The sequence below is a fragment of the Lathamus discolor genome, chromosome 7, assembly GCF_037157495.1.
Source record: "Lathamus discolor isolate bLatDis1 chromosome 7, bLatDis1.hap1, whole genome shotgun sequence".
NCBI classification, from domain to species: domain Eukaryota; kingdom Metazoa; phylum Chordata; class Aves; order Psittaciformes; family Psittacidae; genus Lathamus; species Lathamus discolor.
Window position 1 is genome coordinate 3,100,825 of NC_088890.1, and position 16,027 is coordinate 3,116,851.

Consider the following 16,027-nt stretch of genomic DNA (forward strand, 5'->3'; position numbering starts at 1 on the left):
CATACCTACTGACTTCATGTCCTGAGCAGCTGTCAGGACCAGGACGGCACATCAGCTGGGGCTGCTGACAGCCCAGGACACTCTGAGCTGCTTGTGGGCTGCCGGATTCAAGAGGGAATGTTCTGGTTTGGTGAATGAGCTCTGCTCTTGAGCCTGGGCAGGGGGGCAGAGGGCAGCTTGTCCTTATGAGTTTGCCATAAAGTCATTGCTTTTGTTGCAATATGGGGTTTTTGTCCTTCTCCTCCCTACCCCTGCCTGGAGCAGATGACAGCGGGCTCCTGGTGCACTGTATATCCGGCTGGGATCGAACTCCTCTCTTCATCTCCTTGCTGCGCCTCTCCTTATGGGCCGTGAGTACCTGGCTGACCTGCTCTGCTTCTGGAGGTGATTGCTTGGAGGGTGGGTGACTGTGGAGCAGTTAATGTTCCTTTTGACTACCTTGGCTGCCGAGGGGGTGTGGATTGGCTTTGATGTGGAGCCCAACATGCGCTGCCCTGCCATAAGAGCACTATCACAGGCAGGTAGAGTAAGCTGGGCATCTTGGATCACCATGACAGTTTGCAGTAGATGATGAATTCCCAAGTCCCAGCCCCCAGGGCTGCTGCCTGAAGGCTGTTCTCATTTTCTTTGCAGGATGGGCTGATCCATGCGTCCCTGGAGCCATCTGAGATTCTCTACCTAACAGTGGCCTATGACTGGTTTCTCTTTGGGTAGGCACACTAAGTTTTACTTGCATGTACATAGCTCAGTTTGGGTTGGAAAGGACCTTAACATCTAGTTCCAGCCCCCTGCTGTGGGCATACATCCCTGCACAGCAGGGAAGAAGCCATCAGGGGATTTGTGTTTACTCACAACCAAAGGTGGATGTTGGGGCAGCTGCCAGTGAGCTGTGACAAGAGGGGACGATGCCTTTTTTCACCTGGAGGCTCAGGCATGGGGCCGTTCTTGAGAGCTCGTGCTCTTCTGCTCATTCTGGCTTCCAGCATGTGACTGAGCTGCTTTTGCTCTCTTTCCAGGCACATGTTAGTCGATCGACTCAGTAAAGGAGAAGAGGTGAGTGCTCTGGAGCACTGCTTTCTACTCTCGGGATACTTGTTTACAGGAGCAGCATTCACTGCTGCTTCTGGTAATACCAGTGCTTTGGCTGGGCTGTAGAAAGATTATTCAGCTGCTGGAAACATGAGGTAGGAGCCTTGCCCCATCACTGTCTGATGTATAAGGTGAGGGAATGCTTTTCCCTAGGGCTACAGTTGGATTGATGGGTGTCAGCCCTCTTGGTTGTGCTGTGCCATTAGAGATCAGGCCCGGGGGTAGGTAGGACTGTGCTGTTCAGCTCAGCAATGAGAAGGGATGCTTAAGGCCCGTGACTCCTGGAAATAAAGCTGTCTCATCTTGTGTGCTTGTCCTGAGCACCAGCCCTCCTGCTGTGTGCTGCAGTTGCGTGTGGCTTGCATGTCACTGCAGCTGCTTGTGCTGGTTCCAGTGCATGTGTTTAGGGTGTATCTGTGGGTGCACAGATGGGGTTGGGAGGCAGTTAAGATTAGTGGAACTAATACTCTTCATATCTTTCACTGTTAAACAGCAAAGGATGATTGCTGTGACTATAGTTGTAGCAGCATTTTTGGGTAGAGATCAGGAGGTGGGAAGCATGTCTAACCCTGTAGCTAACCTCCTGCTCCTCAGACTCTCACCTCAGTAGGAAATCCCCTGCCTCTGAACAGCAGAGCCAGGACCTTGGCCTGTTTTCCATCTTTCCGTGGTCCAGCACCTCTGTATTAGTATCATTCCTCCCATCCATTGCTTTCCCAGAGCTCTGCTGACTCGAGCCTGGCAGCTCTGCAGCTCTGATGCCTGCATGGCCAAGGGCAGTCGGTAGCTGCAACAGGAAAGGAGGTGCATGGCTGCCTCTAGCACTCCCTGCAACCCACTGCAGGAGGAGAAGGGTCCTGCTGGGTTTGCTGCTTACCTGGGTGTCCAGGCAGCTCCTGGGGCCATCTCTTTGCCATTCTGCACTGATGGCACAAGTACCTGCTGTGTGCTTGCAGCATGTGTGCAAGGCATTGCTGAGGACATGTTTTACACCTTCCCTTCTGGGCCTCGCCGTGGCAGGGAGTAGAGATAGGGTCAGCTTAATGTGTACGAGGAGGCCCAGGAAGGGATGGTGGCACCCATGGCACATGGGAGGCTGATAGCTGCAGATTTCTTGTTATCTCCTGCCTGCCAGCAGCTCCCAACTGAGATAAGAGGCTGATGGAGCCTTGGGTTCATTCCTGAACCGCTCTTCTCTCTCCCTTTGCTCAGATTTTCTTTTTCTGCTTCAATTTTCTGAAGCACATCACCTCTGAGGAGTTCTCTGCTGTGAAGTCGCAGAGGTAAGGAGCTTGTGCCTGCTGCTGCATGGGCTGCAGAGCCAGGGAGCTTGTTAGTGCCGTTCCTTTGGGGAGATGGAAGCCCTTGTGTCCTGGCCCAGTTTTCCTTAATTTATTCTGCACTCTGAAGGCTGCAAAATGGGGCAGAGGCTTGTGAGGGGCCATGTTGTGCTCTGAAAAACTGTCCATGCTGAAACGTGCTCTCTGCTTAATGACTGCCAGTGGCTGCTGTAGCACGGATGAAGCCAGAGCAGAGCTCAAGCAGGCTGCACAAAGCTCCACCAGACACTGCAGCGGGCTGGTTCTTTAAATCCCTTCCTATGTCAGGAGAGGCAGAAAGAACCAAAGCCCACCCAGGGGGCTCTGAATAAGCACGTGTCTGCCCACAGCCTGTTGCCACCCTCTCAAAGCACAGCACTGGGACTGTGAGGACAGTGGGATACTGCACAGCAGCCCCATTCCCTCCCCTCTGCCCATGCACAGCTAACCCCCCACTGCTCTCATCCGCTGTGTGCTGCAGAGATGTGGCTGTGGCCTGAAGTGTGCCCGAGTTAACTGTGTCTTTCCTTCCCCAGAAGGAAGAGTTTGCCACCTGGCTTCACCCTGGAAGAGATCTGCATGCTCAGTGAGTGCTGCTGCCAGGCTTCAGCACCCGTGGGTGCTGGTAATGGGTGATCGCTTGGGGGCTTGGGTTCCCAGCATCAAGGTGACTACACATGGGTATGCTTCCCTTGGGACCTCGCACCAGCACAGCCCCAGAGCACGTGGGAATTGTGTTGCTCAGAGGGGGAGAGGAAGTGAGACCAAGCTGGCCTTCAGGTACGTCTGTTTTGTTTTCTCTAGAGCAGAGAGACCGAGGCAGCACCACGAGTCTGAGCAGCGACTTCTCCCTGGGGATGGAAAGTTCCCCTGGAGCAGCTGGGAGCTTCACCTATGAAGCAGTGGAGCTGATGCCAGCCGGAGCACAGGCTCAAGCAGCATGGTGAGGAGATACCCACTCAGTGGATAACAACAGGAGCAGGCTCTGAGCATAGTAGAAAAGATACTTCTGAAGTCCCTCGCCCTCCGGGTCTGCTCTCTGTGGCCTGGGTTCCTTACAGTGGAGGGAGGAGTTTGTCAGAGGCTTTGCTGCAACTTGTGCTACAAAGCTTCTGCACCAAGAACTGGAGACCAGCCCATGTTAAAGACTGTTGGGCTCCTGCAGGGATGCTCCTGAAGCGTGTCCCCTGATAAGAGTAAAGCATCTTTGTTTCCTTTTTGTTGTTTCACTGTTAAACCTCCTCCAGAAGGGATTTCGTTCCTTCTGAAAGTTGGTTCCAAACTACCAGAAAAACCACATTTGGCAGCAGCCTCCCCAGGGAAAAGTGGAGTCAGTTTTGCTGCCCTAAAATGAAGCTTAGTTTATGGAAGAGGTTATAGAGGGGAGTATCTGCAGTTAGTGGTAGGTGGGCTGGGTGGCCAAGAATCCCCTCTAAGCTCTAGCCCCTCTACCAGCACAAGGTGTGAGCTGAAAGCAGATTGCTGCCTTTAGTGCTGCTTAGAGATACTTCTGGGGGAGAATATGGAATTCTCAGTGTTCCCTCTTCATCGGGGATCATACAGGACTCTGCTGGGAATGCAGGCGGCTATGTGGAAGTGGGGACTGGGGAAGGTGCCTGGGCACTGCTGCTCCGGGATGGGCGTTGTGCTTTGCTTGTGGAGTTTCTGGTGCTGTTTGGGGATTCAGAGCCTTGCTGCAGGGTTGCCCCTCTCAGTTTAATTTTTCTCTCCTCTCCCTCAGCACATGTGAAGGCACCGTTTTATATTGCAATTATTTTAAATTAAAACTGGGTTGTGCTGGAGGCAGATGGAATTCCTCCGGGACTGAGCCTGCAGCCATGCCAGTGGCAGCAGCCTTTCTAAAGCACATTGTGAGGCAGCTTATAAACTGCTGAAGAGGGGAAGAGAGACTTCCTGAAGGCTCACAAAATGGAGATGGAGAGTCCCAAACTGCATTTGCCCAGTGGGCAGCAGTGTCCTCTTGAACACACAGAGCATATCAGTCCACAGCAAAGTGACTGCAGCAAGTAGAGAACAGCTTTCCACTTGCGTGGCTGCAGGATGGTAAACTGGACACACTTCTGTTGCTCTGAGTGCTCAGGACATACAGGCTAGATCCTGCAGCACAAAGTACACATGATTTTCCCAAGATGTGAAGTGACCAGAGCGTGCTGGCATAGAGCTGATGCACTTATGTGTACCAGGGCTTGATTTTGTGATGTGTTTTCTACCTCTGGTTTGCTTTCTTTCCTGTTGGGGACATCAGGCTGTGTTGGTGTTAGTTGCTGCTGCCACAGGGATGGTTTAGGCCAGTGCTATGGGCATGAGCTTGGGGAAAGGACTGTTGTGAGCCTGCCCATGAGTGCTTAGCATGGGTCTTGCTGCAGGCTGTTGTAGTCCAGAGAGCAGATGGATCTTGCCACAGGCTGGGTGCATAGCGTGAGTAGGGAGAAGAGGGGATGTGCTTCATTGTGCTGCCCTGAAAGCAGAGTGGCCTCAAGGTCTCTTTGCAGGGAGAGGCATTTGGTTTTTAGCTGTACAAGCCTGTTTCTGCAGGCTGTGCAGCTATGTTGGCAGCTATGATAACAGGAGATGAATAATGCTTGAGAGAGGCTGTGGTGTGATGTTTGAGGGTGGACACACTTCAAGAAATGAAGAGAGGATATCGTGCTTTCCACTGTACAATGAGCCTGTCTTTAGCTGCATTTGCTGACAGTGCTTGATATCTCAAAGCTAAGATGCCCGTCCACGTTGCAGGAAGAGCAGCTTAATGCAGCAATGGACAGTGAATCACACCTGAGAATGAACGCACTGGCTAGAAAGAATCCAGGGCAGTCTGAGGCTGTAAACAGACAGGGAGAGGACTGAAAGGCATCTACAGCTGAAGTGACTGTCAGCTCTGAGCACATGGTCAGAAGCGTGGTCACCTTCCCCTGCAGGGAATCACAAGGGAAAACACTACCGGTGTTGTGTCCCTGTCACCCTCATCAGTATGTGTGAAACACCCACCTGGGCTGAGCTCCTGGGCTGATACATTCTGTAGAGTCAGAGCAGATTGAAATGGTCTTTCCCTGCTGGGAGGCCCCTTGCTTGAGGCATTTTTGCAGCTTGCCTAAACAAAGCCATCGCTGTATGTGTGTGTGCGTTCTCCTGTTGCTGATTTCCAGGTCACGTGGATGGGCATCTATGAAAGAATGGGCTAAGATGGGTTGAGCTCAGTGTACCCCCTCACTGAGTGGTTACCCGTGGTTCCCTGGGAGGGAGAAGGGCAGGTTCAATGGGAACAAGAGCTTGTAGCTGCTGTGGTAAAAGCCAGGCTGTGGTGGAGTGCATGGGAAAGCCACTGTTCTCATCCAAGTCCTCTATCCCGCAGGAGGAAGAGCTGTGCATCGTCACCACAAGCTGTGCTCTGGAGCAGGCCACAGCAGTCTGAAGACAGGCTGCCTTCCACAGGGATGGTCGAAGTCAAGTCCTCCAGCTCCTCCTCATCAACCCATTCTGATAACTTCCTGAGGATTGGAAGCAGCCCACTGGAAGTGCCCAGATCCAGGTGAGATGGGATGGAGTAGAGCATCCCTCAGCAAAATGAGTGTCTGCTGAAGAGAGTGCAGGGCAGCACTTGTGTGGCTCTGAGAACCCTGCAGCACGTGTTTGTATCTACAAATGGGCATCAGGAGGCCTTTTCCTCTCTAACCTGGCGTTGTATGAAATGCTGGCCATTAAACATAGTAACTCCTGCCTCAGCCTATTTAGAGGAGTGAGGAACTGTGCCAATAACAGCTAGGTGTCTGCTCTGCCTGTCTTCAGTGCTTCCCTCAACTCCATGAGCATCATCAACTCCATGCATCTCTGCATCCTGCATGCTTGGAGCTCACTTTCTCTGCCAGATGCATCCACAGAGGTTTGAAATGGCTGTGTGTGTGGGAGAGGAAGCCTTTCAAACAGAGCAGGCCTCACTCTGCATCTGTCCTGTCCCCCTTTCCATCTGCTGACCTTCCTGACTCTGCAGGTTGGAAAAACCCTCTGGGTGCTGCTGGCAAGCAGAGGTGGAATCTGCTGGGAGCAAGCTGGGAGCGCTGTGCCAGTGCAAAGGATTCCGCCCGGAAGGCTGTGTGTTCCTGCTGGGCAGCCAGGGAATGGGGACCCTGGACCTGAGCCTAATCTCATGCCATAACAAAGGATATTCTGGCACCCTTCTGCAGTCTGATGCTGCAGTAGGGCAGAGTGGAGCAGAGAGCTAGGCGAGGGAAGAAAGAACAGAGCCTGTGGAGCAAACACCATGTGTGTAGGCCGACAGGGGATAAAGAGGCTCTTAGATAAGAGGTTGCTGTTAACAGCATCAAAAGCTTGTGTAGTCTCTGCAGGTTTTCCAGTGAGTCTTTTTCTAGCGATTCCCTTCAGAAACAGCCACCAGCCAAATTTTAGTACACATGGAAAACCAAATGACAAACAAGTGAAGCGTAGAAAATGCTGCTCTAGTGGAAGGTGTCCCTGCCTGTGGCAGGGGGTTGGAACTGGATGAGCTTTAAGGTCCCTTCCAACACAAAGCATCTTGTGATTCTATCAAATTTATAAGATTTTCTTACTAAGTTTCTTGATTCCAGCAAAAAAGTCAGTCTGGCAGGTTTCATGTGTGATGCCAACTGTTCTCCCAGGAAAAGAGATCAATAGGATGGTGTTGAGTTGTTGCTGGGGCCCGCTTCTGTATTGTCTGTAAGACAAAACAGATTGCCCAAGAAGAGAATGCTCTGTCTCAAGAAAAGAAACCAGCTTGTCTTGGGACTGCTTTTGTTTGTGATGGTAGTGCCACGATTCCTGTATGTGGTCTCGTGCCATTCCCAAGACCTTACAGGATGTTCAGAGCAGGGCTGGCAGTGAGCTTGCAGCAGTGCTCATGGTGCTGCAGCCTGACTCTGCTCTCTGAGAGCAAAGAGGAGAAACAGCGTAGGCAGAGGAGCAGCACGGGAAGGGGCTGAGCACCAGTCCCTGGGATTTATGTTGCTGGGGCTCAGAGTTGGTAAAGGCAACAATTATCTTCCTCTGGCTGTGTCTGGCTGTGGTGTTTGTCAGCTCTTGGATGATTACTGCCCATTGGTGTCAGGTATTCAGAACTGGCACCCCCAGGGCTTGAAGCAGCAGGCAAGCATGGTGGGGAAGCTTGTTTTATCCAGGCCAGAGCTCCTGGGGGTGGCTTTTCCTTATGCCAAATAACTATTCCTGAGGAGGAGTTGCAGTATTCTGTCAGTGTAAGAGAGAAACATTCTGTGAATTCCACTATAAACCTTTTGCTGACCTTTATTATAGCTTCTGCCATGGTATAAAGCCTTTAAATCCCTTCAGCGCAGCAAGGTTGCACCAGTCCACTCTAAATCCTTGTTAAATTTGTTAACATAGCTGGGCTAGAGCAAAGTACATGATGGGGGAATAGGGGACAAAAACGGGAGCAAACGCCATGTGCAGCCTGGAACCAAGCGGATGGGAGAAGGGAATCAGTTGTGAAGCCAAAGGGGTGAAATGAGCAGCACATAAAGGTGGTTACCCTGCTGCACTTGTGCTGGCTGGGGACTGTACCCCTGTACGCTCGCCATCTCTGGTGTCACCTGGGTTTGCCCTGTTCCATGTGCAGGCTGGAGGGAATAAACTTAGAGACCCTGCAGGGAGCAGGAGGAATTGTCAAGGTGAACTGAGCTTCTCTTTCAAACCCGGTCTTCTGGCACCTTTGTGTTCCTTTGCCTTCTAGTCCATTGCCAGATCAGTCAGAATGTGCCCTGCGTGCCTCCCTGCTAACAGCTCTGATAGCTAAAGACAGACACTGACATGACTTGCACGTTTTGGGGCCTGAACATGGTGTGTTTTCTCCAGAGAGAGGGGTTAGGTCACTCCACTTGGCTTTAGTCTCCCTGCTAAGACAATGTTAGTCTGAATTTATCTGGTGAGCTCCATGCAGCTGATGGATATCACAGTACCTTCAGCCACCATTTTCCATCCTAAAGGAAAGGATGAGTCCATTTTTGCAAGGAGAAAGAATGCATCTGTGATGGGAGGAAGAGTTAAATTCTGTCCCTTCACCCCCTGAGAAATGGTGGCAGTAGGATGGAAAGGCTGGAGCACAGAGATCAGGATGCCAAAAATACCTTTATCTCCACAGTGCTGCTGGCAGGTTAACATCCAAGGCTCTCGAGATGAAGAAACTCCTGTACTTGAGTTCCTAATCTTCTGGTTGTGTGGCCATAGCAACAAAACACTTAAACCACTGCAGCAGCAGTTGGGGAAGAATGGTTGCTTGTAAAATGCCAGCAGGCACCCTCCAGGTAGTTCACATGAACAGCTCAGTCTGACTGCCGCAGGCAGGGATGATGCAGAGGGATTGGGAAGGAAAACCAGCAGAGAGGGATGAGCAGAGGCCAGAGGGGAGCTGGGGTGTCCCAAAGGAAGCCAAGCCCCTCTCCTGACTGGGCCATGTCAGCAGCCTGCTGCTGCCATCACCTCAGCAGCCGGAGTCCTGCTCTGATCCCAAGGTCCTGGATACCCATAAATCGCAGGATGGTTCTTGTTAGACAAAGCATTACAAAGGCAAATTCCTAGCAGTTTTTTTAGCTTATCCCAACACGATGGTAAGGTCACATCTGCTGAGGGTAAACATGCATGAAGATCCTGCATAGATTATTTGTGCTCCTTGTTCTGCAAACAGAGAGCTCTGAGAATGGCGGATAGTGTGCATTGAATTGCGAGTGGGTAGCAGATTACAGACCATGTTCTGTGTTTGCAGTTGACACTAATAGTCTAAGTGTCCCATGACACTGCAGAAAATCCCTGTATCTGTGTCAGGGATTTGGCCTGTGTGTCCATAGCACTAATGTGGATTAGCAGCTGGATAATCTTTGGTTGAATGTGCTTTTGCTAAGTTAATTAAACAAAACGCAGAGCGCAGTGATGTGAAGAGTCGAGATCTGCAGGAGTTAAATCGTGCAGGATCTGCTTTGGTCAACAGCCATAGAGAACTCCCTTGCTTAAAGGGCTGCAGATGGCTCAGCTGAGGGTCTGGAGGGAGCACAGTGGAGGGCAGAGAAGCTGCTGTCCCTTGGCTCTGGGTGTTGTGTTGATAGTGGTAAGTCTGCATGCACACTGTGCCTCTCTCCTTACAGCCACCTGGCATGGAAAGCTGTCCCCGTGATAAGATCACTTGGGATAGCAGCCGAAGCAGGACAGGAATTGTTTACAGGAATGTTTTCTGGAATTCCTGCATGACAAAACAGGCTTGCTGGCTGGCACATGACTGTGCTGCAATGAGAAATGGATGTGCTCACGGAGGACTGGCTGCTCAGGCTGGTACGGCACTAACACAGCCTGTAGATAGCTGCCTGGGATTCAGCCAGGGCTCTCAGTACAGCTCTCTGCCAAGTCCTCCTTGCCAACACTTCCCACGCAAAGGTAGGAAGCTCTGCCCTTAACTCCAGGTCTGCCTGTGCCTGTGGTACCTACTTCGGGTTGGAGGCACAGAGCATATGCTGTCAAGTGAGCTGCTTCCCAAATAGTCCGAGGTGTGTGGAAATGTGGCAGGTGAGCGGGGGCAGCGCAGGGCAGGATGAGAGCGTAGCTGTTGGCACTTGGCACTCCTCTCAGTTATGGATTAGGAAAAGGAAGGATCCCTGAGTGCTGCTCTGCCCCCAGTATTGGCTCTCCTCTGGTAGGCGAGTGTCCATGTGCTCTGAAATACTCTTTTCTATGCAGCATGTTGCATGGGAAGCACTGACCTAATTAAAAGGAACTATTCCAGGCTAGGAGTTGCCAGTTTATGGCCTGCTAGAGGTCCTTCCTTGTGTGAAGGAACAGCTTGCAGCTCATCTCTGTTTTGCTAGTCTAATTTTGTTAATCTTGCACTTTTGAGGGAGTTTCTTCCCACTCGTGGACCTGAAGCGGTGGGTGTGTGAAGCTCACTTTCATTCTTTTTCTGTCTGCCATTGGATGTCTGTGGCAGAGCCAGTGACTTGAAGCCTTGCTGTATCTCATCTCCTCTAACCATGTCAGCTTTGCCATGGTCATCCGGCTGCTGGCCTGGCCCCGGAGTCATCCCATGGCTGCAGTGTGTTGCAGACGTGTTGTTCTTACAGGCTTGGGGACGGGTGCTGGTGTCTGAGCAGCCCCCACTTCCTCTGGGAGCTTCACTGAAGCCCTTTTTGGGCCTTTGCAGCAAAACTTTACAGGGAGCCTTGAGGGATAGAAACACCAGGAAGACTTTCACCTCTGGTGTTGCCTGGATTGCATTGGGATGGAGTCACCCTAGAGATCTGGTCTTGGGCTCAAGCCTAGCTCAGCGTTTAAGAAGCTCTGCTGCCCTTGCAGTGCAAACACAGGCTTTCCCTATGCCTTGCCTTCCCTGCCTGTCTCACCCAGCCTTGGCCCTGCTGTCTCTCAAGGCTGTTGAAGGTGCTTTCTGGTTGTGACACTTCCTCAGGAGCCTCCCCTGAGAAGGTGTTGGGGATAGAGGGGAAAGTGTGCCAAAGCCTTAGCTCTGCTGGTTTGGCTCAGATATCTGAGCCAGGAGACATCACCTGGACTTACTGCAGAGTCAGTTTATTCAATGAATTGGCTGGTGTTTATTCTGCTGCCTGGAGGTGAGACAGAGTTGGCTGCCTTGAGCTCCTACACTCCAGTGCTGTCAGGTTAGATGTAAGTTGACTGAGTTTGCACAGCCTTGACAGGGCTGGGGACCCCAGGAAGGGTTGGTTAGAGAGCTCCAGAGCCACCAAGGGCCAGCCTTGCAGGAGGTACATGATGTTTTTATCAGCCTGTCCAAGAAAGGATTCAAGAGATGACTTGATCCACTTCCAAGAAGGGGGTGTAAGATCCATCTAATCTTCGCTGACAGCCATGGAAGGTGACCAGGAGCTGGAAGCTGAGGCCAAAGTAGGAAACTGTTTTCTGTTCACCTTCTTCAGCACACACTTATCTGACCAGTGTGGTTGATGATACTGGGCAGAGGCACATTTTTACTGGGGGCCTGGATCATGTCTTTGCTTGCCGTGTGGGCACAGTCTCCCAGGCAGGCTCCTGATACTGCCTCTGTCAGAGGGAGATCCTGGAGATCCTGCTGTAGCCCAAGCCCTCCTCTGCCATCCACTTACCCTCCTCAAAACCTTTGTTTCTGCCTGGCCCCAAACCTCTCTTCTGCTCAGCAACCATTACTTTTCTGACAAAATCATGTCCCTGGCTCCTTTCAGCCTGAGCCTGTTGCCTGTCGCCTTCTTTACTGCTTTAGCTCAAATTCTTACACTCCTGGTTCTCCTTTCTGGCTGCGCTGTACTGTCAGGGAGGTGACATCCTCCTCTTCCCTCTGCACTGAGGCAGTGTTCCTCTATGCTTCTCCCTGGCTTCCTGCACTCTTCCCACTGTGCTTCCAGGGTGGCACTGTGCTCTGAGCCCAAGCACTCTGCCTGCTCTCCTCCTTCACACTGAGTTCCTTGGCTTTCTCTTCCAAAGGCAGGGAGAGGGATAGATGTCACTGAGCAGCTGCTCCCTTTCCCTTATGAATTCCTGCACCCAAAGGAAGGTTATCCCTGACAGATCTCCAAAAGGTCTTTCTAACGGTATCTGCTGCAGTTCTGCTTTCAGGGAAACACCCTTGGTCTTGCTGCGGCATTTCGTGCTCCAGGAAACACAGCTTTTTGCATGAAGGGCTTGACCCAGTGCTCTGAACCTCACCCTTCTGTTCATCCAGCAGCCAGAGGACAAGAGCTGCATGGGGCAGGTGAAGCTCTGCTCTTCCTATTTGCTGCTGTGATGCCCTTCCAGAGCCTAAACTTCCAGAGAGCCCTGGAACTGCAGCTGCAGGAGCATCAGCCCTGCGATGGGAAGCTGGCAGACAAAGAGCTCAGGACCGTGTTTCAGACTTCTCAAACTCAGCTGTATTGATCAGACCAGTTAAAGGGCAGGCTTGGAATTAGACCGAGATGGCAAATAGGCCTCCTGCTGGGCATCCCCCTCCCAGCCTTCCCTTGCAGTCTCGCTGAGGCCCTTCTTGCTGTGGGAGATCCTGTCTGTGTAGCTGCTCTCCTGGTCCCTTGGGGAGCAGCTGCAGTGCGCCACTGCTATTCTTAGCTGCGAAGACAGCGTGCAAGTACCTGGCCCAGCAGAGCTGGAGCACTGCTCCCTGCCCAGCAGATCTCAGATAAATTATCCAGAAGATCTCGGGAGTGTGTAATTGAGTGGGTCTGCCACAGGCTGTGCTTCCAGCTATGTACACTCTGCTGTGCAGCGGGGCTCAGTAATTGCTTGTTCCCCAGAAGCCAGGAGCTCTGGGTTGTCACAAGTGATTGTGCCCTCTCTGAGATTTTGGAGGGACTCCTCAGATTCAGTTCCAGGATTTCATGCTTCCTGCTTTCCTGGTGGGAGGCTGCATACGTCAAACAGTTATCCCCCCCTTGGCTATTTTTCCTATCCTAAAGATGTTTCGCCACCTCATTTCTGGGGCAGTCCATTCTTCTAACACAGGATTGAAAAGATCCGCAGATGCTGGGGTGGTGCCTTGGGGACATCTTGAGCAGTGACTGGCTCTGTTCAGATCTGGTGTTAGTTCCTCCAGAGTGAGCAGTTTGCTAATGGACCAAACATCAATAAGTCTTTTTCAGCACTAACCAAGCAGAACCTTGATTCTCCATCAGGCCTCGCTGCTGCCCTGGGATGTGCTAACAGCTACAACAAGCCACAGGGAGATGCCCCTTGTAGAGCACGACGTCCCCATCTGCGAGGGATTCAGGGCAGGACACGCTGTTGCATCTCGCTAACGGGTTTCACAGCCTGCATGGCCATCTGCTTCCCGCTGCCTCTGTCCTGTCCAGCTCCCAGTGCGCTCCCGCTGCTCTGGAGCCAGCTTGGCTCTCCCTTGGCTTTCAAAGGACGGGCCTGGCCAGGGGCCCAGCCAGAGCTGCATGTTGCACCCTGGTGCCGGGTATCAGCGCTGCTGGCTGGCAGCCCGGCTGGCAGCAGCGCTGGGTGAAGGCTGTGGCTGCTGACCTGACTGACGGCGCCGTGTCCCTCTCTCTCTGCCGCAGATCGGGGGACCACTCTCTGCCCGGATCTTCCGTTTCCACGGACTTTGGGAGCTGGCAGATGGTGACAGGGTGCGGCAGTATTCGGGAGCAGGCAATCCTGAGCGCGGACGCCTCTCTCCCTTGCAGCTTCCCGGATGAGTTCCCGAGCACTTGCCTGTAAGTGTCTCAAATGCAGCATCTCTCTCCTCGGGGCACTCTCTCGGCTGACTGCAAGCGCTGGAACTTGATCACCCTGGCACTTTCGAAGAAGACAGTTAACAAACTGTCCTGTCTTCCCTGCCTTGATGCTTTCATCCACAAATTCCATCGCTGAGCACTCTTTGCTTATGCTGAACTGGGAAGAAACCGGCGTTTTCTCTGCCTAATGATTGGGGGGCACTTTGCTTTCTGTAGAAAGAAGAAGCTTTTCTTTCTTCCCCGAAGATGCTGAATTTGGGCATGATTGAGTGCATTTGAGGATGCATGCTTGTCAGGACAGGACTGCTAACCCAGATTTCCTTGCTTTTGGATCTTGCTCATCTCCATCTCCCCGCTGGGGTCAGATCCTTGCTGCAATAAGAGAGGGGCTTTTCTTCTGTAGCCCCAGTTTTGGCTGACCGCACAGCATCATTTGCAGGGGCTGCATGTGGCCAGTGCAGAGCAGCAGAAACCCTGCATCCTGCCATGTAAAATGGCTGGGGGGCAAAGTTCCTCTCCAAATAGAAAGCCACCTCTGTGGAAGCTTGAAAGACAGGAGATGTGCTTTAATTGCTGTTAGAGGAGAACCTTGGCTTGTGCCTTCAGGCTGCAAACTCTCAATCAAGAAACCGAAATGGCAGATGAGGAGCTGCTGCTTGTTAGCTGAGCAAGAGCTGTGCTGGTAGATCTGGCAGCCCTTACCGAGATCCAAGTATATGCTTTGGGGCAGAGGGCAAGTGATGTGAAAACCAACATCTGCTGTGGGACAGGCTAACTGCCTTCTTACGTGGCCGTGCCACTGAGCCAGCTGCCCCCAAGTTATGGTGAAGATACAAAACCCATGAATTGGCAGAGGAAAATGTCAGAAGAGATGTGGACATAGCCTGGCTGGGATTTGGTCTCCTGCTTTCCTGAGGATACACTGAGCTGCTCCTGCAGTTGTTTGGAGAAGGATGGGCATCTGAATTAGTGACTGCTTTACTGTGTCCTGGATCTGGCAGTGCTTGGTGGCTGCTGATCACCAGCGAGTTGTTGCTGCTCTCGGAGCTGGATCTAACGTCAGAATAGGGAATGGGGTAGAGAAACGTGAATGGAAGTTGAGCTCCTAATCTGCCTGTGCTGAGACCACGGGCACGTGTGGTGCCTGGGACAGCCAGCTTCAAAGGGAGGGGAAAAGCAGCAGTGCTGCAAGTGCTCTGCCCTGTTCAGCTCCTCACTAGAGCTGTGGGGTGCTGTGGGCACCATTCAGTGGGTGCTGGACCAGGCGCTGTGTGGAAGGGATGGGATGCTCCCAGGGGCGTTGTGTTGAGCTTAACCCAGGACCTCTCCTCTCTCTCAGCTCTGCATCAGCTCTGTTTGCTCAGGAGCCCATTGTGGCTCCGGGCTTTATCCCAGTTTTTCACAGCCCAGCACAGTATGAGGGTTTTGGAAAATTAAATTCCATTTAAGTTCCCACTTTACATCTCAGCTGGCAGCAGCTCCACGAAGGTACGCTTGTCACAGCCTACTTCTTGTGCTTGTGTGGGGCTTGTCAGGGCTTACTTTGTGCTGGGGCTTTGACAGCCTCCTCTCATCCTGCACCCCAAGCTGCAGACGAGCGGGTAGGAAGTGTAGCAGGGCAGAGTTTGGCAGGGAAGCAGGACCTGCCTCCCTGGTTGAACTGCTCCAAGCCCAATGCAGCCAGCCTGCAGGGCTTGGTGGCAGGCAGTGCCAGGCTCCTTGCCCTCAGAGCATCTCACTCTAGGAAAGAAACCTAAAAACCTAAATACCAAACCTGCCCTGGAAAGAGGTGCGAGAGCCAGAAACCACGGGACCCAGCGGCTGCACGCCCTCGCTTACCTCTGCCTGTGACATTTAAGATCACTCCACTCGGATACAAACAAGTCCTGCTTCCCTGCAGCTTATTTTAACTGCTGGCAGGTTTGTGAGTTCCACGTCCTAATTAGGTTGCCAAAAAAGCATCTTTTTAATGTGTTTAGATGTGTTGCCTCTATTTTTTTTTTTTCCCTTTGCCCTCTGTCTTCTCTTTATTATCAGACACTGTAAACAGCGGCCTGGTTGGCTGCCTCGGCACCGCTTGCTGTTTATAGCCCTCCCACCAGATCCTCTTGCTGCTGTTTCCGGACCGAAGCTGTTGGCTGTGGGTGGTTAACACTTCCATTCAAATAAGCTGTGCCAATTTATAGCCAGCCCAGGCGCTGGAGAGATTAAAGAGAATATTTGATGGGGAAGGTTCGCACTGTGCCCTTGGAGTGACCTTTGAGGAATGGCTTGTTATCCCTGGGAACTACGGGTACAGCGCTGCAGCAAGGACCGGAGTGCTTGGAACAGCCGCCTCTGAACCCTGGTCTTGCTTTTTGCCTGCTCCCTTGGCTGAGATAATCTCTTTCC

General features: G+C 52.2%; 1 protein-coding gene across 2 annotated transcripts in view; it reads left to right on the top strand.

The window, feature by feature from the left end:
* The window catches only part of MTMR14 (myotubularin related protein 14), a 28,543-nt gene that overhangs the window by 11,432 nt on the left and 1,084 nt on the right, over nucleotides 1–16,027 (top strand). The window contains exons 11-18 of one of the 2 annotated variants that reach the window (XM_065687596.1): nucleotides 265–350; nucleotides 634–710; nucleotides 1,017–1,053; nucleotides 2,302–2,372; nucleotides 2,945–2,994; nucleotides 3,213–3,351; nucleotides 5,782–5,958; nucleotides 13,460–13,615. In XM_065687596.1, coding sequence (XP_065543668.1) covers nucleotides 265–350; nucleotides 634–710; nucleotides 1,017–1,053; nucleotides 2,302–2,372; nucleotides 2,945–2,994; nucleotides 3,213–3,351; nucleotides 5,782–5,958; nucleotides 13,460–13,615 — 793 coding nt within the window. The remainder of the gene's footprint in view (nucleotides 1–264; nucleotides 351–633; nucleotides 711–1,016; nucleotides 1,054–2,301; nucleotides 2,373–2,944; nucleotides 2,995–3,212; nucleotides 3,352–5,781; nucleotides 5,959–13,459; nucleotides 13,616–16,027) is intronic. The other variant, XM_065687597.1, reaches the window with a different exon arrangement.